The sequence below is a fragment of the Aythya marila genome (genome assembly GCF_965140915.1).
Source record: "Aythya marila genome assembly, chromosome: 6".
Classification (NCBI taxonomy): Eukaryota; Metazoa; Chordata; class Aves; order Anseriformes; family Anatidae; genus Aythya; species Aythya marila.
In genome coordinates this window covers 22,882,228-22,910,200 of record NC_139047.1, presented here as the reverse complement: position 1 = coordinate 22,910,200, position 27,973 = coordinate 22,882,228, and the positions used below count along the sequence as shown (strand labels likewise).

General features: G+C 44.1%; 1 protein-coding gene across 6 annotated transcripts in view; it reads left to right on the top strand.

Moving 5' to 3' along the window:
• The window catches only part of LOC309879512 (unconventional myosin-X-like), an 84,987-nt gene that overhangs the window by 16,197 nt on the left and 40,817 nt on the right, over positions 1 to 27,973 (top strand). For 2 of the 6 annotated variants that reach the window (XM_082763262.1, XM_082763263.1), the window contains 18 exons: positions 465 to 623; positions 4,709 to 4,896; positions 5,137 to 5,271; positions 7,762 to 7,886; positions 8,881 to 8,894; positions 9,529 to 9,613; positions 11,260 to 11,363; positions 12,126 to 12,255; positions 13,083 to 13,201; positions 16,824 to 16,970; positions 17,515 to 17,615; positions 19,567 to 19,633; positions 20,091 to 20,183; positions 22,770 to 22,838; positions 23,676 to 23,758; positions 25,286 to 25,394; positions 26,404 to 26,484; positions 27,500 to 27,624. In XM_082763262.1, coding sequence (XP_082619388.1) covers positions 465 to 623; positions 4,709 to 4,896; positions 5,137 to 5,271; positions 7,762 to 7,886; positions 8,881 to 8,894; positions 9,529 to 9,613; positions 11,260 to 11,363; positions 12,126 to 12,255; positions 13,083 to 13,201; positions 16,824 to 16,970; positions 17,515 to 17,615; positions 19,567 to 19,633; positions 20,091 to 20,183; positions 22,770 to 22,838; positions 23,676 to 23,758; positions 25,286 to 25,394; positions 26,404 to 26,484; positions 27,500 to 27,624 — 1,934 coding nt within the window. Of the gene's footprint in view, positions 1 to 464; positions 624 to 4,708; positions 4,897 to 5,136; positions 5,272 to 7,761; positions 7,887 to 8,880; positions 8,895 to 9,528; positions 9,614 to 11,259; positions 11,364 to 12,125; positions 12,256 to 13,082; positions 13,202 to 16,469; positions 16,522 to 16,823; positions 16,971 to 17,514; positions 17,616 to 19,566; positions 19,634 to 20,090; positions 20,184 to 22,769; positions 22,839 to 23,675; positions 23,759 to 25,285; positions 25,395 to 26,403; positions 26,485 to 27,499; positions 27,625 to 27,973 lie in introns of those variants that run through there. The other 4 variants (XM_082763264.1, XM_082763265.1, XM_082763266.1 and 1 more) reach the window with 3 other exon arrangements.

The window sequence follows — 27,973 nt, the reverse complement described above, 5'->3', positions numbered from 1 at the left end:
CTTTGCCTAGACCATGCTACAGAGATGTGATCCCCCTGTGCTTCTTTGAAAGACCATTCTTGGTCTCCTGGGAGCAGCTGCCACCACTGCCCACAAGCATGAGCACGGTGTGTGCTATGTGCCTAGCCTGGTGCACCTCATGGGACCCTGCTCCTGCGAAGGGGACTTCAGCAGAAATCAGGTAGCCCTGTATTGGTCTGTTCCTGGCAGCACTGAAGGTGAGAGAACAACCCAGTAGCAAAGGAAGGGTGTGTGCTCCATGGGTTCTGGCCAAGGAGCTCAAATAGGTAGGAACAGGAATAGAAGAACTACTAATATAAAAATAGGGAACGGATCTGTGCCTTATTCATTTCCTTTTCCAGTGCTGAAGGATAAAGCTGTGGAAAAGCACTTGTTTCTGGTAGGAAATCAGACTGTATGGCCAGGTGGCAAGCTCTTATTTGTCCTTCTCCCCATTCCTCCAGGTGTTCCAGTGTCCCAAGGCCTCCCTTTCCAGAGAAAAGGTCTTGCCAATGCACCAGACCAGCATCGATGGGGTAGAAGACATGTCCATGCTGGGAGATCTGCATGAAGCTGCCATCCTGCTTAACCTGCACCAGCGCTACCAGCAGGGTAACATCTATGTAAGTGCTCGACTGGGCCACATCTCTTCAGGATGATGATTTTTGTTTACCTTTGGGGCTGCCACCTTTCATGGGAAATACTGATTTTAGCATTGTTTCCTGAGCATTGTTTCATGTGGATAAAAGGGGAGTTTTTTTCTGCTTTGTGCCTTGCCAGCTCCATCAGCCCTGTGAGATCCTACCCCTACCAGAGAGGCCTCTTTGCGTATGTAGAAGAACTTCCCAAACATGAACAAAAATCCTAGAAGCTCTAGGATCTGTGGTAATTGTGCAGTTCCGTATCCTCCATGAACATCTGTGTTTTACCAGCTGGTGTTCATGTTCCCCAGGTTCCCTGTTGGTGCAGTTCAGAGGTTACAGATGGCCAAGTAGACTGGGAAGTGCAGTGGACGTACATGTATGCTGTTGTTGAGATACCCTCCTGATTTGGACAAAGAGCCCAACTAAACTAGGAAAGCAAACCTGTTGCCTACTTCTTCTGCTTGTAGAAGCAGTTATGTCTTTTTTGAGTTGCACAGTGAATACCCAGAGCATGTCCTGATTCCCTCTTGGGCCCTCAGGAAGGAGATAAGTGGCAGGGGAGGGACGTGTGAAGGAAAGCACACCGGGGGTGAGGCTGCTGGGGTGGCAGTGTGCTCTGGTGAGGCTTGGAGAGGACAAGGAGGAAATATTGTGAAGACTGCCTTGGCCTTCTTTATCCTTATCTTGCCTGTCCATCCTGTATGTGTACCCAGAGTTTTTCAGATTATGACAGGAAAAATGTAAATCTGTGTTGCGTGGCAACTGTTACCAAGGCAACCGAACCCTATGCACCTGTATTCCAGGAAATGATCAATAAAGTGACCCGGTTTCTGAAACATCTCCCGCAGTGGGATGTGGAAGATGCTGTGCATCCTTTCTGGTTTCTGCAGACCCGTGCCTGCTGTCTCTCAGCACAGCCCCCATGTGCACACACTGTTGGGGCAGAGCCTTCCTGCTCTGCCTGGCCAGTGCTTGGCACCCACAGTGTGTCTGTGCAGCTCTTTGCCAGTGAACCTGGCCACCCTTTTGGGTGTCCATCTCCCGTTTGCTGTCCCTCACGCTTTGCAATGTGAGGCAGGGCTGTCTCCCTTCTCAGTCAGTGCCCTGTGCCAGAAATGCCACACCACGTGCTCTGTGGCCATGTCACAGGACCCTCTCTCTGTAAGCCTCTAGCAATGCTCTGTCACTGCTGCTCCTCTTCCAGCTCCGTGCCTCCGCCAGCCGTGTGTAAAGGTGTTAATGTTCAGGTGTCATGACATTTTTCACCTGTGCCTAGTGTATGCATCTCAGCTGCACGCCTCAGATCTGAGTGTCCGGGAGGTTGACAAAGGGCCTGACTTCTGGAACACCTCAGTGAAGGACTGCAAGCCCCTCCTTGAGTTGGACTATATCTGGTGTGTGGTTGTGCACTGCCTGACCTGGCGGGCACCAAACCTGACACGTGCGATGCATTTCTGTGGTGCAGACATTAACGCTGCAGTCACCCCATCACTGGCTGTTAGTTTTGCCATAGCGCTGCTGTGTGCGGTTTTCAGCTAAGCAAAAGTTGAGAATGTCAGCTGTAGTGCCACCTAATGATTTGCAGTGATCTGTCAATACCAGAAATGAATGTCTGAGTTTATTTAATACCTTCCTCAACACTCTCAACAGATTGAATGTAGTAGGCTAAGGCTGCAGGTAAAGCTGTACTGAGTGGAGTTATGCCTATCAGTCAGGGCCAAAAATACCTCAAAGAAAATCACAGAGATCAGAAAAAAGGTGAGAAATATAATCATTTTCTGGAAAACAAAAGCACTGAAGGAATGGGTAACCTGGAAACACCAGTATTAACATAATAATTATAAATTATTATTAATAATAGTAATTTGGGCAATGATAATATTAATTAATTAGGGTAATAATAATAATTAGAGGATGTCAAATTGATATCTTTTGTTCTCCAAAGACATTTTTTTCAGGCTCTACCAAGCTGTTTCAGAAAATTATGTGAGCACAGCAACAGCCTGCAGCATTTAGCAATCCCCTTTCATTACTGCATTTCCCGAATCCTTTAAAAAAGTATATCCAACATAATGTTAGTGATGTATAAATGAGCCAGGAGCTGGACCATCACATTTTGTGCTGTTTCTAGCTTTGCCATGTCTAACCACTCTTGTAGGACTTGAGATGTAGACAAGCCAAGCATGGCATGTCCTGCTCTGCAGAGTTCCCTGGGGAAGATCACTCCTTGCTAATACAGTGGCCAGTATGTACCTGGTTGATGCACAAATGCTACTGCTGTTATAAATTGTGAACAGAAGTAATCTATAAGGGGCTTCAGGTAATAAAGAGTGCAACTGGGAAATGGAAAAGTTTCCTAGAAACACCTTTGAGAGATGGCTGCAGTGGAAGTTCTGGGAAGGGCTGCGGCATGTTCCATGGGAGAGGTGAAAATAGAGTGGGAAGTGCAGAGTAAAACATGTGAGAGCAAAAAGCTCTGTGAAGGTTTGGGAGAAGAGTTAGGATGGATTTCTGGACATCTCTGTTATGCAGTCTCCACACAGTATCTGTTGCTCAGCTGGTTGTACAGTGCTCTTTCCTAATCCATTTTCTCTTTCTCAGTGCTTTCCCATTTCCTCCCACTTTCCTTGCAAAGATCATCTGCTTGCTTACTGCTTCTATTGCCAATTAATTTTATTTCTGCCTACAAAGTTCCGTATGAGATGATCTTCAAGACTTGTTCCATGCTAGTCTGCGCATACGGGTACTGCTGATAATGCAGTTAGGTCTAGGTGATGTTTTTTCCCTGATGATCCGTGATTGCTGCTTTAATAAATGACTCATATAGTTTGGTGATTACAGCATCTTATCAGTCTGGCTTCTGGCTTCGGAGCGTAGCATTGCAGTATGTCCCCAGATTTCATTTGGAAGGGAGAATGCTTGTGTCTTTCTCAACACCACGTGTTCCATTTACAGCTTATCCAGTAGATGCATGCAAATCCCTATATCCATATGTGGTGACTGATAGTTCATGTTTTGGACATAAGACTAGATCTTGCCCCTGGCTTTTACCTAATGCAGCTCTCTAAGGGTTTCCTCTGACGCCTCTGCTGAGGTGGGTGTTCCTGGAGCAGAGCAGCCCAAGGTGTGGGAGCCCTGTGAAGGAGGCCAGCACACCAGCATTGGGGTTTAAGCTGGACTTTAACCATATTACAAATTCATTGTTAAGGAGAGAGGTGGCACCATTGCTCTGAACTGCAGCTCTGAGAATAACTGGATTTGAGCTGGTTGGCTGCACTGAAAAAGTCATGCCCTAAAAAGCAGAATGAATTTCCTTCTGAGTTCACAAAATAGAATGTTTGAAATTAGATATTAGGCTTTGGGTATTTTATTTTACATCTTGTAAACTCTTCTTAAACTGGGAGATTTTCAAAATAAATATTTTTCAAAATAGAGGGTTTAGAAAATGTAACAGTGTTTTTGTCCTCAAATCCTTGGGCTTCAGCTGTCAATTTTGATTTGGCTTTACCACTTGATTTAAGCTGCTCCAAACAGTACGTTTCAGCAGATGAATGATACGCTTTAGTGGCTCTTTGCATGTGTGTGTCTCCATGTCCCCTCCTTGTCCAGGAACTGCTTGAACCCAGCCAAGCCCCCTCCACTTGGGATCCTGGAAAGGGTCCTTGAAGGTGTCTTCTGACCCTCCTTCAATCCCAGCTGTACTTTTCAGCTTCAAGCATATTGCAAGGTAGCTGGGTATGAAGATGGCTTCATGTTTTTGAATTGTTTAAGCATAATTTAGCAAAGACAAAAGACTAAGACCATTTTATTATCAAATGGTGAAACTCAAACTGCCCCATCCATACCCAGTGATGCAGCCCCTGCACTGGGGTTTGACATTTTTTGCCGAACTGGGGAAGCCCAGTTTCCTCACTCAGGCTTTATCCCTTCACCATGAGTTGTTTCAGGACCAGGTTTGTTGTCTTTTTTTTTTTTTTCTTCTTTTTTTTTCTTCTTTTTTTTTTTTTTTTTTTTTTTTTTTCTGGAGCTTTATTTCTTTGCTGTGTTTTGTTTTCTCCCCTTAGACAAACATTGGCTCCATCCTGGCATCAGTAAATCCTTACAAGCCCATCCCTGGTCTGTACAGTGTGGATGCCATAGACCTGTACAGACAGCACCGCCTGGGTGAGCTGCCTCCCCATATCTTCGCCACCGCTAACGAGTGCTACTGCTGCTTGTGGAAGCGCCATGACAGCCAGTGTGTTCTGATAAGGTCAGAAATGGGAGAACCAGCTACTCCCTGACTGCATGATGTGCCTCGCTCCCGCTGCTCCATGTGCTATGACTTGTGCCTAAATACCCGCACCACCCTACCCTTTGCCTCTCCCCTGCCTGCTGCAGAGGCCGTGCTGTGTGTTTCTTCCTGGAGATCACCTCTCTGCTGTGGGTGGGATGGTTGTTAGCTCAGTCTGTCCTGGAGCTGTGAGTGGAACATATGTCTTTTCCTCAACAGCGGAGAAAGTGGAGCCGGAAAGACTGAGAGCACCAAGCTGCTGCTGAAGTTCCTGTCAGCCATGAGCCAGACCTCCCTCGGGGCCCCAGCCTCTGAGAAGAGCACGCACGTGGAAGAAGCCATCCTGGAGAGCAGGTGTGCTTCACCTCCGTACCGCGGGTCTCCACAGCTGCTGGTGTGCAGGGCTGGGCCGAATGTGGGCTGGGATGGTCGTGCAGCTAAATGGAGGTGCATCAGGGAGGTGTGGAGGTTGTGGCCTCGCTGGGATGTCACCAGTAGCAGTGTGGTGTGTATGGCAGCTGGAAAATTAATATTCCAGCCGAAGCTAGGATGTCTCCATCCTTCGGTCACTCCCTTGCCATGCCCACCCTCAAGCTTGCCATCAAGGCACGGTGCTGCCCTCCACCCAGGTCTCAGGCCCATGTCTCTCATGGCACATCACCCCGCTGTGTGGGTAACCTCCCTCCCTGCAGCATGGTGAATAAAGCTGGAAACCTTTGAACCGTGTGTGTAAAAAAAAGGAAAGGTGGAAAAAAAGTTCTTAAGGGCTATACAGTCACGAGTCAAGACCTGCAAAATCTGCTTTGGGGAGAGTGGCTTAAAAGGCTGAAGCCTGCTTAGCGGTTAAGTGGTAACTTGACTGTGATCCAGAAAGCTTACCTCAGGAGGTGGTTCCCCAGCCTGCAAGACCCCACCGCTGCAAGGTGAATTAGCGCAGGAACTCGCGGCCTGTTTTGTATATGCCTTGTGAGCCATTCCAACATGAGTGATGAGTGTGGAGGACTGATTTGTTACCTCCTCCCTGCGGACAAGAAGGCAGAGGGCTATCCCAGGGCTGCTGCCACTCCTCACAACCCCACCTAGTCCCATGGTGGTTCAGCTCCTCCTAGCAGCTGCCACCAGCCTCCAACATCCATGTGCCTTCTTCCGCCACATGCCCCAAAAGGCTTCTTCATCTATGCACCTGAGCTCACAGCCAAACTAAACTATAGAGATACTTCCTTGTGTTTTGCTTGTCTAATTTAGCATGATTTAGAGCTGTAAAGATTGGCTGGCTGGTTAATGCACTCTCACTGCAACTGCGGTGTTCGTATAATCCTGTCCTCCTCTCTTCTGGTTGTTCCCATTAGTTTCTGTTGATTTGTGGTGTTAGTGAGCACAGCGGGATGTTCCTGTGCAATACCTTTATTTACATACTAGTTCCAGAGGCACAGGTCTTGGGTTTCAAACACTCCAGGGCAAGGAACTTGCCTCCTCCTGATCCATGCCCGCAGATTTCTGTGATTGGATTTTCTATAGTTGCAATATATCATAACAGAGAAAATTAGTTTCTATGTTTTTGTTTGTTTAAAGTGTTTGGGAGAAATTATGAAAATACTGCCTGAAGTTTCTTAAAGGTTGTTGGTCCTTTCCCATAACCACATTTCTCATGCAGCTAACACTTGCAAAGCCTGAAACTTTCAGCATTTTTTGTGGTACCCGTAGTTGTAATTACTTGTGTTATAATCTGTTGTAATTATTACATTTTGAATAATCCTGTATCTAGCCCTCTCTTCAAGCGGAACCACACAGTAGATAGATGGAGACATTTAAAAAGCCAGTCTTTATCACGGTAACAACTGCAGTCATTTTTGTTACAAATTGTGTATGTTTTAGAATTTAGCATGACCACATACAGGCCATGCTTGTAGGATCTCCCAGACTCCTTGCTTGTCAGGCCTTCAGGTTATTTTAGAATTGGCTAAATTTCAAACATGAATATTTTAATCCTGCATTTGATGTGTCAGTTTGAATGGGATTAGGCTTTTTCCCTGGTGCTGCTCTGCGGAATAAGAACCAAACTGCATTTTAACTCACCATTTTCCATTTGTATGCTACCTCCTGAAGACTGGAAGGTGACCAAGAGACAAAGTTATTCAGCTGATCACCATTTTTTTTCCCCTGCAACTTCTTTATTTACTCTCTTAGAATGAAGTTTTCAAATATATGATGTGTATATATGCCCTCTGCTTGGAAATCATGTGGCTTGTAACAACCTAACCAAGTTTTTAAGTAACAAGAAAAGTTTGTGTTCCAGTACCAGACAAATCAGTTTAGTACTATGTTTGTTTGGTAGTTTGAAAATGTTTATTTGTAATTTTAAGAGATGGCTTATATTGTCTTCTCTTACAAAGAAGGAAGCAGAAACGAAAAAAGCATGTGCTTTAAAGCTACAGAATACTTGCCTTAAATGACATTTCTGAAAATCCTGAAAAAAATACAAGCCCATTTCATGGGATGCTGCTGTGTTAAGCACACAACCCAGCCGGGTTTTGCCACCTTTCATTTTCGAATCTGCTTTTCTGGGGAATGCCCTGGACAGCATGAACACCAGCTGCCCACACTGATCAGGGACTGATTTAATTAGCTCCAATCCCAAAGGTTTAAAATTTGTCTAGCAGTGTGTTAAATTGCTTTTGCCATCCTTCCTTGCCCTTGAGCTCTTCCTGCTTGTCCAGTCTGATGCTGCAACAAATTAATCTCACGTGGCAGTGCATGCTGTGCAAATGGCAAAAGGCCGGGCATGGGCTTTGTTGTAACGGTATCACGTCACCAGTCATGTCTTCATTGCCTTGTTCCTTGCAGCCCTATTCTGGAGGCCTTTGGAAATGCCAAGACAGTTTATAACAACAACTCCAGTCGCTTTGGCAAGTTCATCCAGCTGCACTTCTCTCAACACGGACACATCCAGGGAGGACGAGTAACTGACTGTATCCTTTTCTTCAGTGGACCACACGGCTGGAGTGAGTGAACATGAGGAGGAACTCAGGGTGGATCAGGAAATCCCTCAGCAGCATTACTCAAAGTCAGTTTATGAATGTGGGTAAATCTGCAACCTAAAGGAGAAAGAAGTGTTTGTTTTGTGGCTGTGTGGCTCCTAACTCTGGAAAATCCTTGTTTATGCAATAGGTGGGAACAGTTTTCCTTTTAACGATTTGCTGCCTAGGAAGATCCCTCATGTTTACTGCACCCTGGTTTTCCCAGAAGATCATTCCCTTATGTTCTGCCAATGAATTCATGGTTTAGGAAAGTGAAACCAAGCCAAGAGTCAGTGTATCCAGTGGAATACTTGGATGCAAAGAACAACAGGAATTCAGAGGGCCAATTGCAGCTCCTTGTTTTGGGCTGCCCATCTCCAGTGGACCTTGAAATCCTGATCAAGGACAAGAAAGAGTCAAATTATGTTGTGCTATGACCACTTTCTTCCTTGTTTGCCCATGTACCCCTCTCCCAAGGGCTATGACACATCTTTTGTCTACATGAGGCAGCTAAATTTGCCCTGGCTACATTTATTGATGTTGATGTTCAAAGCCGCCGATCACTGCAAACCACACCAATTTCCACTGGAGTAGCAGCCAGATGAATTTACTACTGCCGTAAACAACAGGCTGGGATTGTTTGGTCTCTGCTCTTTGTGTTGTCGGCAGATGAAAGATAGCTGTCTCTTGCAGAAGCAGTGAGAACTGATGCAAGACTTGCTGTATGAAATACAGACTTTCAGATTAGAGTGCTCTCTCTAATCTCTCTAGGCGGCCCTAATGTGCCTCATCCTTTGTTAGGTTACCCCACCATTGTGCAGGTCCTATGCTCTATCTGACCCTGCCCTTTTAAATGTCTCTTTGCCACATAATACCTTTGTGGACAAGGAATAGGGAGGAGTATTTATGTACCATTTGAATGTTTTTTCCTTAACATGTTGTTCAGATTTACTGGAAAAGGTGGGTGTCACCTCTACTGGCTGCTGGGTGAGCCCTCTCCTAATATCCCTGGTGGAGCAGCGCCAGCTCTTCTTCTGGTTGCTGCCTCCATCCCAGGGATGGAGAACAGACCGTAGCTCTTCAAGTGTTACTACCACAGCTGACCCAAGTGAGGAAGAGGGTGGTGGAGGAACAAGAGGTTCTGTATCTATTAAAGCGTGTTCTCCTGCCTGTGGTAAACACTGGACACAGAGAAAATACAAGAAAAAGGTGTTTGCTGAGGGGAAAGAGAGAGAGCAAGTACCTGGACTCAATTCTGTAGAGAGGCTTATGGGATTACAACTCCAAATGCCATCAATTCTGCTCTGATTTAGTTTTCTTTGGACTCAGGAACTCACTGAGGAGCAGGGCCAGAGCTGGCAAGCTGCAGTTTCACCATGAGCATACTCTCTCAGTGAGTTACATGCTTAGATACACAGCTGTGCCAGACAAGATTTTGATGTACAACTTATTTAGACAGCACCATCGCTAAGCTGGAAGAAGCCCCTCTTGTGCATTGACCATAGAGATTTACCTGTATCTCAGTCCTCTCTTTTCCTTTGAGACCACAAGTGCAATCTCTTTCTACTGGCTATGCCTGTGTTCTTTGTTTCAGAACAGAGTGGTACACCAGAACCCTGGAGAGAGGAATTACCACATCTTTTATGCTCTGCTGGCTGGCGTGAGCGGGGAGATGAAAGGTAACTTAATTTTCTGGGATAGTGCTCTTTCCTCTCTCCAGTCCAGCGTGTGAAGCCTTGGCAGGTATAAGTCAATTAGAGCACGGATATTTTGGGTACTTGATACATAACTTTTTCCTGAAGTCTGTGTGGTGATTTCATGGAAAATACAGAAAAGAGAGTTGAGAGGAAGAGGCTGAAGATGACAGAAATACTGCATGAGTAAAGATGCCTCTTCAGGAACTCTGAAATGGAGGGCAAAGTCTGTGCAAAGTGAAGAGGGGGTATAGAGATCAAATAATAAAACTGGCTACAGGCAAAGAAAAGGTGAAGAGTCTTGATTCAGATGCTAAAGAGAGCTGTTTGATGAGTTCAAGGGTTGGTCTGACAGGCATGTTTTTGCAACAAACCATCAGCACAGGTAGTAAGAGAGAGAAGAGACCAGGGTTGCAGTGGCATCACTAGAGTCAAAACACATCTAGTATCTGAACAAAGGGTCTATAGTTCTGTACATGGAGAAGGGAGAGGAGGGTCTGGAGGAGGGCATGTGGGGAAAGCAGCAGGTGCAAGATGTGGAAGAATCCTTTTTCTAGTGCAGCACGCCTTTACACACACTTTCATGAACCTGCCCCTGGCACCGCTGAACACTGATGGTCTGCTGAGGAGGTCAAATAGACAGGCAGGAATGTGTTAATCTGCACTCGGGCTTGGGGGGGGACAGGGGAATTTCTCAATGCCTTTATTCTGTGTGTGCCAGAATAATCAGATGGAAGAACATGGAGTAGAAGGGAATATGGCTTCAGTCCTAGGAAGTTCATGCAGGAATGGCTGTGTGGCTCAATTCATACATCCATCTCTACTGCAAAGGGAAATAGTGGGGCTGTGGTTAGTACCAGATACTCAGGAAAAGCATACAAAAAAAAAAGTTCTGTTCTTCAGCAGATCTCTGCAGGCCTCTGCTATTCTTCCCCATCACCCTTTCTAAGCTGGTGTCCCAGACTGCTTCTCTTCCCCCATCTGTAATGCATTCCTACTTCTTGATCACCCTTTTCTCCTTTCTCCATAGATCTTCTAGTTCTCCTCTGTTCTTTCTGAATTGAGAAATCAAACCTGCAGATAGTTTTCAAGATATGATTGTGCCAAAGATACACACAGAGACCTAAACCAGTTTTTATGTTTTGCTCTGTGTTCCTTCTGTGTAGTTTTTAGTAATCAGTTTTTGATTGCTGAGATGTTTTCAGAAATCTTACTGTGACTCTCTGAACTGTTTCAAGTGGTGATACCTAATTTAGAGGTCCTTGTATGTGTATATAGTTAAGACTACTTTTCTGTACACTTAACAATATTGAATTTCATCTTCCTTTTTTTTTGCGGAATCACTTCAGGATTGAAAGATTTTTCTGTGGCTCTGCAGTCAGCTTGGGATTTGATTGTTCTAAATCATTTTGTATAAACAACTGCAAGCTTTGTTACTGCACACCTTCCTCTTCCCCTTCCCAAGTGCATTCACTGTCTAGGTGTGCCTTTTGAGGCATATGAAGTCTGTTCAGATGAACTCCCCCTGTGATGAATATACCTATTGTTTTCGAGGACTAAGATCATAGAAAGAAAGCACTGAATGCTAAATAAATTGTTGTCTTTCCCTGCCTCCTTCTCCTCTGTTGCAGAGAGCCTCTCCCTCTCTGAGCCAGAGACTTACCGTTACTTGAACCAGTCTGGCTGTGTGAGTGATGAGAACCTGAATGACATAGAGATGTTCAGCAAGGTCATGGTGAGTCCTGTTCTAACACGTCCTCAGCTCCTTAGGCACAATCTCATGGACTAAGTGTGCTTCAGGGTCTAGATTTCACAGGCAGAATTTATTTGCCCTAAGCCAAAATTTGGTGTTCAATGAGCTTCAAACTCAGGTGTACCCATTCCTGGTTAAAACAAGACTAGACAAATGTTTCTAGTGCACAGAAATGGGAGAGTTTGGGAAACAGTCAAAGTTGAATAATAATTTAGAACGACAGAGCCTTTGGAGAGCATGAACCTCACCCCCACCCCATAATGATTTTTGAGAGCCCTATAGGTGGCCTGAACCAGGAAAACTCACAATGACCATTAAAAGAGGAACACTTTGCCCTAAAGGTGGTGTTCTCCAGAAATGTTCTAGTTATGTCAGCTGTATAAATGGAATATTCTGCCATTTCACACAGATATCAAAACATCCATAATTCTACAAGAGGTTATGGACTTAGCAGGATGGATATGCAATTCGTGTTTTGTTTGATAAGTGGTGTGTTATCAGCCTAAGGGTTCTAATAAGGTAGGAAAAATGAGATACACAAGGTGAGAAGAAGCAGCTTAAGATTTCAATAACTCTTGCTTAGATGTGATTTAAAGGAAAGGAATATATCCTATACAGCAGCTGTTTCAATTTTAGCATGGCCTTTATACTTCAGATGAGGAGAGAGCTCAGGGCATGCGTGTGGTTCTTGCATTGTACTGTGGCTGTACCTACAGCCAACACTGTGTGTATGGTTTTGCATAGACTGCTATGAAGGTGGTGGACTTCAGCACAGAAGAGATCCGAGACATCTTCAAACTTCTTTCTGGCACACTTCATCTGGGAAATGTTGAGTTCATGACAGCTGGTGGAGCCCAGATTACAACAAAAGCAGGTAAATGAGACCCTTGCAACTTGGTCGACCCCACAAAGCCCTGTAAGGCCTACAGAAAAGTTCACTCCACAGTCCTCTCCCCCTAGCCTGGTCAGCAGTGCCTTTGCTAGCAGATTCCCTGTAATTTAACTCCACAAAAATATTGCCACAGGACGCATGGCTTTAGAGCACCAAAATGTTTTAGTTGGGCTATGATCCATTTGTTCTGGATACTCTCAGGCTGAGTCCACAGTCTCATGGTTTCTCTTTTGCATTGAAAGAGCAGGAAGAAGCAGGAACAGGGAGGAGTTTTAGATAAGACTGTTACAAACCCTCCTCTGAAGCATCGCTAGTGTGCACTCTGTTACAGAGGACCAATCTGAGCTGGTCTGGTAAAGTCTGTCTAGACAGACAGAAGTAACAGAAGTAATAACTATGTATCACAAATGCTTTCAGTCTCAAGTTAATTTCCTCTCTTCAGGACATCCAAGTTTAGCAATCCCAAGCTCAGGCTGCACTGTTGTGCCTTTAGGAAAACATACCTTCCTATTTAATAAATACTTTGCTGGTGCTGAGCTTTACACAGTGTTTTGTTCTTCCTGTTGACAGCAGAAAGGCTGACCTATACAAGTATCTGTCTGTGGCCCCTAATGAATGCTGACCCTATCTTAGACTGGGTATGTAGGCTTACAGCATCAGGAATGCCAAGGGGAATTAAGTAAATGGGATCTTCCTGCTGGAATTTAGTTGCTTGACTTAGAGGAGTCCCTGGGATTTCAACAGTGAGCTGCAGAACATGCATCCCTCACAAGTGAAGGATAAAAAAGTGTTTCCATCTTTCTTATTAGTGCTGAACATTGCCAGTGACCTCCTGGGCTTAGATGCCTTCCAGCTTTCTGAAGTACTGACTCAGAGGTCCATGATTCTGCGTGGGGAAGAGATCAGCTCCCCTCTAACTGTGGAACAGGTAAGCATCCTACTATATGCTTCTGTCACTTCTACATTTCCAGGCCTTTACCATCCACTCAGGTTTAGGGTTTCCTGTTACGTTCCTGCTCAGTGCTGATCTGTGTCCTCCAGGCTTTTGCCCTTAACAGTAGTTAGGATCCCAGCATTGCCTCTTCTGCTTTTTAGGCTTCACAGGGCAGGAAGAGTTCATTTGTAAAAGGCAGTGCACAATATTGGTTTTAGGTCACCTTCAGTCACCAGGAATTGGCCATGCTCATATTGTGCGGCATGTGCATCAGATGCTTTGTGGTAATTGCATGTATGCATCCTTTCACCTTGCAGAACTCCCAGTTTATGCTGCATTGACTGCAAGGTAAAAGCTTACACAGAGTTACCACAAAACATCTGGCAGATGTTAGGTTGTTACCCCACAGCAGCTTGTTTGTGTATCTACAGGAGCAGAAGAGGACTAAACAGGCTTGTATGTATGCTCATCTCCGAACCTGTACAGCCTTTGGGGGCCAGTCCTACTCATCTGTTGCATTTCTCTGTGGTTCATTGCACTGTTGTCCCTACTAACTGTAACTTGTGGTGTTGCTGATCACTTGAGGGCACTCTTGGTGTTTTAGGTCCATGCATAGATAACTGTGGAACATCATCCTCTGTCATTAAGAAGATGCAAGACACTGGGAAGCAAAGGATAATATAGCTAGGATGGAATAAACATCATGTTATAGGAAAATAAACATCTGTGATGGAAAGCTTGGGCTGGCATGGACAGCAGAGAGTTATCATTCCAACCCTTACGCTAACAGAGAAACCAGTGTTTTCAGGCTCCCTCTGACAGATGTCAGTCTAACCATTCTTAAGGTCTCCTATTGAAGGAGTTTCATGGCCTCTTTAAGTATCCTTGCTCAAGCTACAGTGGAGACTAGCTGAAAAGTTATCCTGAGATTTAGATTACCTTTGGCATCCCAGCCATCAACTTTAAAAGCTTCAGTTTATGTGAAGTTTTTCAGTTGGTATTGTCTTTTCTAAGCTAAACAATCAAATTCCCCCAGTTGCCTCATACGTAATTTTCTAAATCTCTTTTTCCACTGTCCTTGTTTCCACACATCTTTCAAGAACTGGCATGCACTTCTCGGACATCATATTCAAGCCGAAGTCTCAGCAGTGCCCATTTCAGCAGAGTAGTCACTTCTTTTCTTGTTTTGGATACAACTGCTAATATATCACAAGCTGAGCTTTGTCTTTAAGAAATGCCATGTTTTTGTCATAGTCCATGCAATGCTGTTGCATGACAATTATGTTTTTGCCTAGAGTCTGGAGTCAATACCCTCAATATCTAGTACCATGGTTCCTCTTCTCCACTGTCTGTCCTAGATAAACCACACCTTTCCATAGCAGCACGCAGGGATGGATAACAAATAATGCCAGAGATGTTCCATGCAGTCCAGAGCAAGAGCGTGCAGGTGTAAGTTTTACTGGAGTCTCCTTGAGCAGAGCTTTCCCTGAAAGCAAGGCCATTCCCGACATTCTTGCTTGTTGGACCCCTGCAGCCCAGTGACGCCCGGTACTAAGACTGGAAGAAAGCTATTACAGCAAGTGGATGCTACAGCCCAGGTGTCATCTCTAGGTGGGCCTGTTGCACCAAACAGCAGCCGTGTAGGGTTGTACAGGCCTGTAGCCCTCGAGTACTGTGCCCACCTCTTCCCACTTGCTGTTGCTGGAATGCAGCGATAGAGCTGCCAAGGATTTCTCCTTCTGTAACGGGCTGGTTGCCCATCCGAGCTTTGACATTTCAGTGGGTTGAATGGATGAACTGGCCTGAGGGCAGGCAGGGCTGGGAGGATGAAAGGAGCCTTTGAAAATCTCATCTGAGCCATGCTGTGGGGGAAGAAGCTTTGCTTACAGCTGGATGAGGAGGTCCCATTCCTGGGACATGAGCCCAACTTACTGTGCAGTCAGAGGCATGGCCCCGAGGGCCTTCTCCCTCCTGACTAGTAAGGCAGACCAACTGATGGAGAGAAGAAATACCCAGAAAAGTCATGCATGACTGTGCTTTGAAATGTGCTGTGGAGAAGGGAGGTTGCTAGGTCTTGGGTTGCTGGAGGAAAGTACCAGTGAGACTTGGTAAAAAGGAGGATCTTGATGGCTGAACCTCAGAAGCAAGCTGAGCAGGGTTGGGAGGATTTGGAGGTGGCTGGCCTGTGCCTTTAGTGAAGCAGAACAGGAGAGGTGGCATTATTCAGGCTTGCAAAGCTGGAGAGGAAGAGGGTATGTTTAGAAGTCCTCTGACATTGCTGCCCAGGGCTACTGAAGGAATTACCTTGGTGTCATGGCTGAGAGTATACAGGCAATAACTGATCTAGATACCAACATTTATTTAAGAATTTATGAGATTAGAGCTTTTACCCCACTCGATTACTTGATTATTTCACTCACCACCACCCCCAGCATTATGTTCATCAAATGTCTTTTCCCAGTAGGGAGAGTACTGCTTGTCCAGGAGGGTGAGGCAGGCAGCTGTGCTGGCCCAGGCTGTGCAGCTCCTCACGTTACCCATCTCAGAAACTACCAGTCCAGATCCCTGGGCATACCCTGGCTTTTGTCTTCAGGCATCTCTGATCTCCATGGTATTTCACCCCATCCAGAATCTTCCAGTCAAGATCTTTGTCTTTCCTGGCCCCCTTCTTCTTTTTAGTAACACTTATTTTTGACCTCCTCTTCTTTTCTGAACCACAAATCCTGGTTTCCCAACCTCAGTAGTCTGTGGGCAGAAGCAGAGCATATGATCAGCCTCTTAATTTGCGGTTCTGTCTCATGTCTCTCTGTTAATCAGAGGATATGGGGCATGACACTTTTGTTTAGTCCAAGTGTTATCAGAATGTACAACCAGCCCATTCCAGTTACTTCTGCTTGAGAGTTCAAAAGTTCAATTCTGGACATTCACTGCAACACTTACATAGGAACAATTATCCGCTGCCAGTTAGTGTTCACAATTTAAGCTTTTTTTTTCAACCTATGACTCTTGGTAATGATCACTGCATGAGATGTAGGGCCAGCTCCAGAAAGGTGTCTCAGCCCACCCTGTTCTGGGGCAAGTGTCCTGCTGATGGCCACCTTCCAGGAAGATGATGCTCTTTGCAGGGAAGTTCTGGAAAGGCACCAGCTAACTTCATGACGGAACTCTCTATTAGGATCCTGTCCTGCCAGATTTTGAAAAATTGAGCTGACACCCATCACACTGCTGTATAAGGAGTACTGAACTATTTTGCCTGTCACTGCAAATGCTGGCTCAGGTGGTGCAAAGGACTGCTATGGGCTCTTCGTTGTAAGGTATTTTGCCACCTACCTTCCCCCAGTACCTGTACCAAAATATATCAGTGATTTTGCTACTTCCTTCAGCCTCTCAAGTTCAGTTACCTGAAGGTCAGTGACAATAGTATATCTGCACATGGCTGGGCTATTTGCAAATTTGAATGTTGACTGTACATATAACTATTGCACTGTGCATAACAAATAAGAGATGCTGAGGCATCTAAAAGGAGTGGAGGGACCTGAAGTCCCATAGAGATTCCTGGTGCACCTTATGCTTTCTGTTCTCCCTGTGCCTCATTTTTTCCTCTCTGCATTTACAGGCAGCAGACTCCAGGGACTCCCTCTCTATGGCACTGTATTCTCAGTGTTTCTCATGGCTCATTAACAAGATTAATACGAAGATCAAAGGCAAGGAAAACTTTAAGTCTGTGGGCATCCTGGATATCTTTGGCTTCGAGAACTTTCAGGTCAGGATTTTATCTTTTGCAGGGCGTGTTGGATTTGGAGAGGGCAGTGGATGTAGGGAGGAAGTTTTTAGGTTTGTATCTTGTGTAGGATAGCATAGGGCATTCTGGGACTTCTCCACTGCTCTCTCCCCCTGAGAGTGGCAAAATCTACTTAGCTGCCCATTTCTGGTAGCTTTAATTGTGTAGAGTGATGTTCAAGGTCTGGTTTGTGACGCAGACCTGAAGCAGACATGCTGCGGTAGGTAATATTGATATTTATGGAACTATGTTTCTTTCTTCTTAAGAAGAAGAGAAATGTGATTGTTCTTATCATTATTTACCACCATATAGACCTCCTGCATTAGGCTAGCATGAGCTACAAAAACTATTCTCCTGATGTGCCTTCCATACTGTTCTTCTCATGTCCATCTAACAATCCTTGTCTCTGTGCTCTGTGGCTTTATTGCAGGCCTGGCACCTTCCCTGTAGCTGTGGCAGAAGATCATTTATAGCCCAGGGACTATAGACCCATGTTAAGTTTTATAATCTTTGTTTCTTCTCACAGGTGAATCGTTTTGAGCAGTTTAACATTAACTATGCAAATGAGAAGCTGCAGGAATATTTCAACAAACACATCTTCTCCTTGGAGCAGCTGGAGTACAACAGGTGAGGGGGCCTCCCAAACTCCTCTACTTATTGCATGAGGAACAACCTTATTTTGTTTATTTGTTTTGATCATGGCTGTTAGCTTCATGTAATGACTCCCACTTCTTGAGTTAAAAGAGAGCAAACCATTAGCCTCTATCCATTCTGTTTGTATCACAACTTATGTTATTGACCGCCATTATGCCATGCCCCCACAATGTGTAGTTTTGCAAAATAACAACAAAACAGACCTTCACAATTTTGAAATTTCAAACATCTTATTCTAGATTTTCTTCTCTTTCTAAGCTGAACAGGAAGATCTTGGGCTCTAACACATTAGAACGCATGGTCACTTGCCTGATTACTAACTTGTGATGATTTACCTAAGGTGAAGGTATTGTTATGCAGATGCATTCTTTGTGTGTAGAAAGTAAAGTCCCTAATAGTAGATAGGTATCTGGCAGCTCTTTCTGTTCTAGAGTCCTATGCTATGAAAATGCCTCTTTTACTGAGCAAGGAGATTTAAATCACTGTTGTCTGAGCTTAAAGAGCATGGGACTTCCTGCACAGCTGATTCTCTTTTCTCTTTTTTTTAAAGTACCTGGGATGCTCTAGATTATCTCAGCTTCTAGAGAAGCCTGCTAGAGAAATACTTCAGTTCTTGTTCTGAAACAAAAGCCTTTATGTTTGTGAATGAAGCAATTGAGTCGGGTCAGTGAGGGCAAATGAGAGCAGCTTTGTAAAGAGAGAAACTGAATAGGCAATTCATGAAATTCTAAAGATTACAAAACTGCAAGACTATTTATGTACTCACTTCTCAGGCCAATTCCACCATTGCAGGAAGCTTGTATTAAGAATGGTATCACTGCAACAAAAGATTTTTTCCTGATGATTACATAGGAGTTTAAATTCTGTGTCTGAACTTTGGAAAGGATGAGAGAATTTTATTATTAACTACTCTTCAATTATTGTAGGGTAATGTGATTAAAGCTCACATTTCACAGTAGTAGCTTCATGTCCTCAGGTTTAATAAATAGCTCCATGTATTTTGTCACTCAAATAAGGGGTCTGTGGCACTAGAGGCAACTTGACTCGTGATTTCATTTGTTTCAGATAATGCCGCTTCCTTCAGTTCTGGAAGGACTTCTTACTCTCAGAAGTGATCCGGGAGGCCTTTTTGTAAAAATATATGGCCTCTCTGACACCCATCATTGCAAAGATTTAAAACATTGTGTACTGGTATTTTTTGTCATTAAGGGCATAAGATATTCTGTTCCCTTTGGAGGATAGATGCTTCTTTCCATTCTTTAGAAATGATTCTAGTTTGCTGCTCCCAGCTGTTGGCCACAAGTTTCTGAATGCTTTGAACCTGAACATACAATGTCTAGGCTAAAGGGTTTGTAGGGAACAGCTCCACTGTCTTCAGAGCATTAGCCTTTACCTGAAAGGAATCTGTATCAGTGTCAGTAAGCAGCTTCACACGTAGCTGTAGTTTTCCTTGGATTCCTGAGCACGAGTTACTCACAGGCTTTCTGGATTCATGGGTCAGCAGTTGACTCTTGGACTCTTGTGTAGCAAATGGTCCAACATCACCACCACTTGGGCTGATGTTCATCTCTCCTGAACTAGCAGGAAGAGCTTTCCATCACCTGGAAAAAAGGGAAGCACCAGAAACTGAGAGCAACTACAATTTCTCACTGCTTGTTGTGGAATTTGCTCAATGACTGTAAGATGAGCATCAGTCTAAATCACCAGGATGGATAAAAAAGGCTGTCTCCTACTTATATCTCCTTGGGTTAGCAGTGCCTTGTATATCCTATTTTCTTTCCTCAGGCATGGTGGAGCCCAATTCCTGCAAACCCTCTTCAGTCCTGGGAAAGCCATTCTCAGCCTATTCTGTTCTCAGTGCTCATGGGGGTATTGGATCTTGCTTTTCATGTTTGATTTTGATCTGTTTGTTCCTGACTTTCAGGGAAGGGATAAACTGGGAAGCCATTGACTGGATGGATAATGCAGAGTGCCTGGACCTTATTGAGAAGGTGAGCAATTATCTGGGACAGTTTCCAGGGACCACAACGGTGACTGCTGATTGTCTTGGGGCCTTCCCTGTGGTCTCCTGGTTTTAAAAACAGGTGGTTGCTTAGATCCTCTTTCCCTCATGACCTGGCAAAAGTATGAGCTGTTCTACCCCTAGTCTCAGCTCAAGAAAGCGTATCTGTGCTTGCGAGTGAAAGCAAGCTTAGGGAGGGTGTCATAATTTAAGATAGGGAGCATGGTTTAAGTAAAACCTTAATGTGATTTTCTAATAAATTCTTCGCTTCTGTTCTGCTTGCTGAACATGTTTACTAGCCAGAGTTCTGCTTTCAACTCAAGCTTTGCTGGTTTATAACCACGGGTTATTGCTCAATATGCCGTCCAAATCTCTAGTTCTTGGCTTGTTGCTGCGTAGTTAGAGCTTTTGCTGTCTGTAAAATCTTGTCTCTTGTTTGGCTGTAGAAACTGGGTCTATTGGCTTTAGTGAATGAAGAGAGTCGATTCCCCAAAGGCACAGACAACACCCTTTTGGAAAAACTTCACAGCCAGCATATGGTAAGTAAGAAAATAACCCGGCAGGCAAATGATCAGTATGTTAGCCCCATCAGCATTTCAAAGCTGAAAGTGAAGTTTTTGTTGATGTAAAATATGTTCTTTGTGCAGGAAATTTGAAATGCCCTAGGCTCGAGTCTGCAAGTATTTAATAAGGCTACATTGAACAAAAGTAGTATGTGAAGAAACTTGCAGATAGTCTCTTGCACAGAGAGAGAGGGAGCGTGCATACTGCAGGCTGCAGGTAGAGGAGATTTGAATTTGTGGCTTGGGATGAAGGTCAGGTTCTGCTGGTCTGTGATGGGACATGAGGCAGCACCCCAGGCACAGGATGTGGGTGCACAGTGTGGTTGGTTTCTTCTGCCAGCTGACTCACAGGAGCCAGCTCCAGAGCACATCAAATCTGCCTCCTGGGGCTGGGGACAGATTTGGCTTCATGTTTTTTAATGGAAACTCTTATTGTTCCTAATTAATTATATTCTTTCCTACTCTTTCTTGTATTCTGGACATGGGAGTAGAAGGGCTTTTTCATATTGGTCTGAAAGTTACCCTGGGAATACAAAAAACACAGTGAGATCACTACAGCAGTCCCTTACCCTGTCTCCAGTACAGGCACTGATCCTCACAGTAAATAGACTGAAAACAAAGCAAGTTAAACCCCGTAGCAGGCACTTAAGGAATAAGTTACTACTTTAGCAAGGACAGAATCAGCTAATACATTACCTAGTCTGCTAATTAAGGTTTCATTGAAGCCTGAAAACATATAAATTTGTAGCCTTTATCAGACATTTAAAAAAAATTGGAATAGATGCAGATATTCTCATTTTTCAAATGTACATCTAACTCTGCTAGTAATACTCATGGCTGCAAATTGAATATAATGGCAACTTCTATTTATTCAAAGTTATGCAGAAATATTTCCTTTCTTTAGGCTTAAGTGGATGCCTTCAATTTAGTCCATTGTGGTTTTCCCTTGTATTAAAGGTCAAGGTATATAAGAATGCCTGATTTACCTTTTTTATTGTTGTCGGTATTTTATATATTTTAATGCCACTTATTGATATTTTTAATACATCCCTCATTTTGTATTTTCTTTGTGAAATGTCCCAACCTCTTCAGTTTGTCTCCAGATGGAGAAATTTCAAAGCTCCTCTTTCTTTCTGCTGTTTGTCTCTGAACTCCTCTAGGTGTTTTCTCTATTCTTTTCTGAGATAAATATTCAAACCAGAAAGCAGTTCCCTGGGCAAGAAGGTACCTGTGGTTTATTGTACAGCAGCATGAGACTGTCAGTATTATTTTGCATTCCTTTATGCCCCACAACATTTCGACTGCTATTTTTGGTGATTTTTTGTTCATTGAGTAGCCTTCTCATTAAGCTGTTCATAGTGTCACTTCTGTCTGCTTTGAGGAGATAGCAGTTAACGTGGAACCCCAGGGAGCATAGGAGAGATAGAAGATGCTGAGGAGTTGGAGTGCAGGGAGGAAAGGTGAAGTAGACAGTAGTCTAGTGTTTGTGGTTTTTGAAGGCAAAGTGTTCTTCATACCACTCGAGTCTCTAGTGCAGTCTGGAGGAGCTCTGGAAGGCATCCACTTACTGTTGCTGGAAAGCCTGATGGACCTTAAAGGAAAACAAGCTGTCTTCTCTGTGTTTGTTTGTTTTTGTTTTTGTTTGTTTGTTTGTTTGTTTGTTTTTTGTGGATCACAAAATGCTTAAGGAAGAAAAGCGTGACAGCTGGCATTTAAGAAAATATGACCTCTGGGTCATATTGATGAAGAGCAACAGGGGCTCCGGGAGAAGGAACAAGGAGTGGGTGAACCATATGGGCTTGGTAGGTGGGGACTGGGCAAGTATTTGGAAGTGAAGTCCACTTTGGGTTACTAATTAGACAGACTTCATGAAAATAATCAGAGTTGTAGATAGCAAGAGAACAAACATATCATGCACTTGGCTTTTTCTTACTCTACCTTACATAGTCACTGCTGGAGGCAGGGTACTCAGCTGGATCATTCATTGATCTCAAGTAGCATGGCTGTTCTTGCATATTTAAGGGTTCTTATATAAAATAAAGAAAGAAAATAAAGGGAGAGATTAGAACAGTTAGTAAGAGAAAGTAAAAAATTATATGGAAAAAGAGGAAGAGAGGTGCAAAGAAAGATGGAAAACAGGAAAACAGGAGATTGGTATGGTACTTGCTTTGACAAAGAAAAGGTGTGTAGGTGTTCTGCAAAGCTGCCATCTTCCCTGCATCCTGATCCCGTGTACTGCCCCACGTGGTTTGTGTGGAGCCCAGTCTTCATGGGTGTCAGACATGCAAGAATTAACATTTCATCCATGGCATGCCTGCCCAACCTTGATTCTGCAAACCCTTGCTCACATGAGGAATGCCTTGAAGGACTGGATTTTTCCATCTTGTTGGAATAACATATTTGCAATATAGCTGCAGATAACTGCTGCACATGTGGTCAGGCTCTGCAACAACTAAGGTCCTTGCCATCCCAGCATTGCCATAGTCATGGCCGAGTTTCTGGCTGAGACAATGTATTCTTACGGTGCCATTATAAGAAGCCTTTTTTTCCCTTTGATTTCAGAGCAACCATTACTATGTGAAGCCTCGGGTGACAGACCATCAGTTTGGCATAAGGCATTATGCAGGGGAGGTAGGTGTTCGCGGTGTATCCGTGAGATGCTTGCACTTGGGCTTGAGGTCATGGAGCGTTTAGATTCCCAAAGTCAAGAATCTCTCTGAGCTGTGTGTGTGCTCTGATCTTAGTGCCCAATACCAGAGCACAGGAGGAGCAATGGGCTCAAAATAGCATATCATTCTTCAGCAGTATATTCTCCAACTTGGACATTTGTTTTTCTGAGGTAACTTTTTCTTTGGGGGATGAGAAACTCCTCCTTAGTTCTGTTATTCATGTTTTCTTTTCTTGGATGTTCACAAACAAACAAAACTCAAAATAAAAATCGCAAGGACACTTTCATTGTTGGGGAGGAGGAGAAATGGTTACATGCCTACTGCAAAAAGGAGAAAGTCTACAAGGTTAAATGCTGCTCTTTGTTATTGAGGGGATGGAACAGATGGAGGTGTGTCAAGGGAAGACACCTGCACCCTAAAGAAGGGTGAATCTTCTCCTAGACTCTCATCTGCTGAGCAGTGGTAGTTGGGAACTCAGGGCACTACATGGCACAGTTCGTATTTCCCGCTCACACCTCACAGAGGATTTCCCCACACTGTGACTGCAGGCATATTTCTGCAGCTCTTCCACTTAGCTCCTGGCTTTGAGTATTTTGTTTTTTTTATTGATGGCTAAAAGCCACTTTCTTGTTAGTAACTGCTGAGCGCTGGAACTCTTTGACCCCCAAAATTAGGATCCTGGCACATGCCCACAGTGTTACTGTGAAGCACTGCTGGAGGTTTTGTATATTGGCATGTTAATGTAGAAGTGCTTAATGATTTGTACTGCTCTGTTCCAGCGGCTCTGTCTGTATTGCAGGTACTCTATGATGTGAGAGGTTTTCTGGAGAAAAACAGAGACACCTTTCGAGATGACATTTTAAACATGCTGAAAGACAGCAGGTGTGTATGTCTCCATTATGCTTGTGAAGAGGCCACGACTGCTGGGCTGGACTAAGGCACATTCATGTAATAACCAGGTCAAGGGAAACAGTTGTTTTGTCTGAACATCAGGCATCGTTCTTCACTATTCTTCTCCTTGTGCTTAAGTGCCCTGACAAAAGAAAGGAGAGCTGGAGAAGACAGATGAGGCACAGATGAATGATTTATCACTACTTTTGTCCCAGTTTTGAAAAGAGCAATGAAAGTAAGACAGAAATTCCCACAGGCAATTCTGGTTGTCTCCCTCTTTTCTTCTCCCTTTCCTCTTTTTCCTTCTGTCTCCCTGTCCCAGCAATCGCACATTTGCACCTGAACGAGTCAGGGCTCTTTGTTATATTGCCAAATGCTTGCCTTTGCACAGACTGCTTGGTTTCCATCCTGCTTGTTAGTGGAGAGCTTCCATGGTGTGCTTCATCCTTATCCTGATCCAAACTGAGCCATCACCGTGGAACCAGCTGCGGTCCTAGTATTATACCCCAGTGCCCCTGCAATGTGACCTAGAGAAATGAGCTGACTTACACCTTGATCAAGGTCTACAAGGCAGAGATGGCACGTATTAAAAAGGGAGAGGTGTTAAATGACATGGTGGGTTCCAGAAGTTTTTGCGTTGCAGCTCCACCACATGCTTTATACCACAGTTCATATATTTACTGCCTTTGGGCTCCAGCCTGATGGGGCTGTTACAGAATTGCATTTGCCCAGAAGGCAGCTGAAGAGTTTGCACTTGACACAACCTGAGCGCTGAGAGGACGAGCTGCTCTTAGCTGCCTTACTCAGACAGTGGCATCTGGGTAATATTTTACACAGGGCTTGAAGCCAGAATTGTGGTCGTCATTGTCCAGTATTACCAGAAGGGCTCAGGCTATTTCAACAAGCTAGAAAAGGAAATTCTGCTACAAACAGTCATAACAATAAATCATTATGTAGATTTCGTAAGAACCAGCACCACTGTCTAAGGAGAGACAAAATGGCATAGAAGATCCCACAGAGATGGCCTACACTGTGGGTAGCTCCAGAAGGCCTCTGGCCACAGAAGGACTGTGCTTGCAAGTGCAGGGGCAGGGTTTGGGCACCACGGCTGATAAGCTACAAGAGCTAGCTCTGGATGAGGGTTACAGCATGCAGTCTAGCTGGAATGCCTTCAAGGCAGTTTTGCTTGGGGGCATATAGCTAGAGGGAGGTGTACAGGCCAGTGCAGAATGGAGATCTTCCTTTGTGTAATATCCTATTCTACAGTCTGAGATGGGTCTCTGGCTTTGCAGCCAACTGTGGCACACAAGGCAGCTCATGTGGTCTGAGGAGACAGATGGAAAGTATTAATTTCCTCACTGAATCACCCAGCTGAACAGCTTCCTGCAGACACTCTGGCAGCAGGAGTAAAAATGAGGTGTTTTGCACTGCGATGGGGGCAATACCTAAGAATGAAAGCCATCTTCTCACGGGTGGTCGGTGTCTTGCATCTTCTTTAATTCTTTTATTTACCCTTAGGCTGGACTTCATCTATGACCTTTTTGAAAGAGTCTGCAGCCGTAGCAGTGAAGAGACACTGAAGATGGGCACCCAGAGGCGCAGACCGACTGTCAGTTCCCAGTTCAGGGTAGGATGTTTTCCAAGAGAGCAGCAGGCTGCTGGGAAAGAGCAGATGGGTAAAGCAAAGCCTGCGGCCAAGAGGAGTCATTCATCCTCATTTTGTGTCCAGCACTGGAAATGTGCAGGAATGTGGTACAGCTAAAAAAAGACAGTGCCACTGCCTGAAGGATTTCTCTGTATGGTGTAAGATGTGAGATGTTAAGATTGGGCACAGTAGCAAGAGGAAAAGAATATCAATAATATTTTGTTAAGTATCTGAAGCTTTTGATGTTCTTTGATCATTTATGTTGGTCTGGTGTTTCAGTTAGGCATATGTGTCCTATTTAGGCCACATCTTTTACAAGCATAGTGGCAATTACAATAAAACCTTGTGGGGGATTTCATAACCCCAGGATTATACCTGCAGGTATGAATTTCCTCCATTAAGATTGTCTGCAAACTTATGTTAATGTCACAGTTTTAGAGTCCTATATTAAAAGCTTGAAAGACATGTAAAAATCATTCAAATTGGCTATAAAGCTTAGAGAGCAGGGATGGCTATGTACACAGTGTTGCAATAAACTAACTGGGGGTATGTTTCAGACAGGAAGAAATCTCCTGGGTTACTGAGAGCACGCTCACTGTGTTGCAGCATTAAGACTTATAGTATAATAATAGGTTATAATGCAATATGTGAGTTATAAAACCCATAAGAAAAAGAAATCTCATGAATGAATCTATCTGCATTTTTAAAACAAGTTAAATAGTTGGAAAGAATCATGATCAGATACTCCTTGTTCCAGCTCTGAAAAACATTTTTCAGACAGAGATAGGATTTATTGTTTTATTACTTTTATTTTAGAACAGCTTTACTCTTTTACTTGATGAAAATAATGTAAAAAAACAGGTTTTTGTAGGCAGAGTCAATGGAACACATCAGGAGCGTGAGGGCTGCATCAAGACTGTATTGCGTCAAAAGTAGCACTTTTCTCTCCTATAGTGACTCAGCCCTTGGGTTTTGTCTTACTGCTTTTTAGGATTCTCTTCATTCACTGATGGCAACGCTGAGCACTTCCAACCCATTCTTCATCCGCTGCATCAAACCAAATACAGAAAAGGCAAGTCTTTCGTCCAGCAAAATGTGTACATGCAGTACAGGTGCCCATGAGTGCTTGCACAAATGCCTGCCTGACAGGTGCCTCTGTGCAGATCCAAAACCAGGAATACAAGCAGCTTGCCCTTCTCATCTGTTTTCCGTTCTAGTTGTTTTATTGTTTAGGAAAAATATGCTCTTCTGTAAGTAACCAGATTTAAAAAAAAAGCAAAAAAGCTGAATATGATATAGCCTTTCCCACCTCCTTCTGTGCTTACAAAACCTAGAAGATGAACCAGGCTTGTGTTGAAACCAAAGCTGTGGTAGAAGAAGCAATCACTCCTGCTTGTGTTGCCTGCACACGATTTGTTCTGGAATGCAGGGTTTGTGCAGTAGGAAGTGTCTCCTGCAGCTCCCTGGCTCTGAGGCAGAGGAGATGGATGCTTCATGAGCAAGTCAGAGTGCGTAGAGACAGGCTGGCTCCCGCTTGTGCTGTGAACCGTGGCAGGAGGACATGCTGCTGACTAGACTGGGTGGAGAGCCCTAAGCTGATCATTTTCTTTGTGTGTTTTGAAACTGTACGCTATGGCAGAGAAAAGCCTGCTGGGGCTTTGTGCCAGAAAAAAACATATCTGTAGTTTGTCTTCATTTTTGGCAGTAGAAGGCTGATAGGGTCTTCTACATGACTGCAAAGATAACTGAGTCAGGGTTCTGCATTTTGTATGTGTTAATATCATTGCTCTACTGCCATGATCTGACAATGACAGCACTCTGCAGACTGCTTTTTTCTGGCATCTGCCCGACTCCCTTTTGTCATCCCTTTTGTTGTACCATGGAGAGTCATGAGGTTGCTTTCCCCTTGAGCCAAACTTTTCCCTCTTCACTTGTCACACCCAAGGGTTGGCTTCCTACAGAGAAATGGACATACAACCTGTGTTTGCCTGTGCTCAGAGAAACCATTCAAGTCAGCAAAGAACTAATACCAAGATGAACACTTTGGCTCTCTTCTGATGTGTTTTTGAATGTGGATCATAATGCAGGCACCCAACCTCTTCAATCCAGATGTGGTTCTGAACCAGCTGCGGTACTCAGGGATGCTGGAGACAGTCAAGGTCCGGAGAGCAGGTTTCCCTATACGGCGCCTTTTCCAGGACTTCCTCAGCAGGTAATTGCTAGTATTGTACCAAAAGCTGTAACGGTGCCAAGGTATACAATTTTATATGTTTGTTCCCTCTATAACTGCCATTACTGATATGGATCATTTATGTGATGTTTTTCTAACCATGTCCTTATTGACCGTATCACAGACTGACTTGGATGTTCTTTTGGAGACTGCTTGCCTTTAGGGTAAAAGTAAGAATGGAAAAAATAGCCAGACAGCCCACACTGTTTGTAGTTTTGCCATAGATTTGCTTGTGTGATGCTGTGAAATCCAGATGGTCATAGCATGTAAAAGGACAGTATCATGCCCTTTAATCTGGAAGGCTGAAGCAAATGTTAATGGGCAATATAAT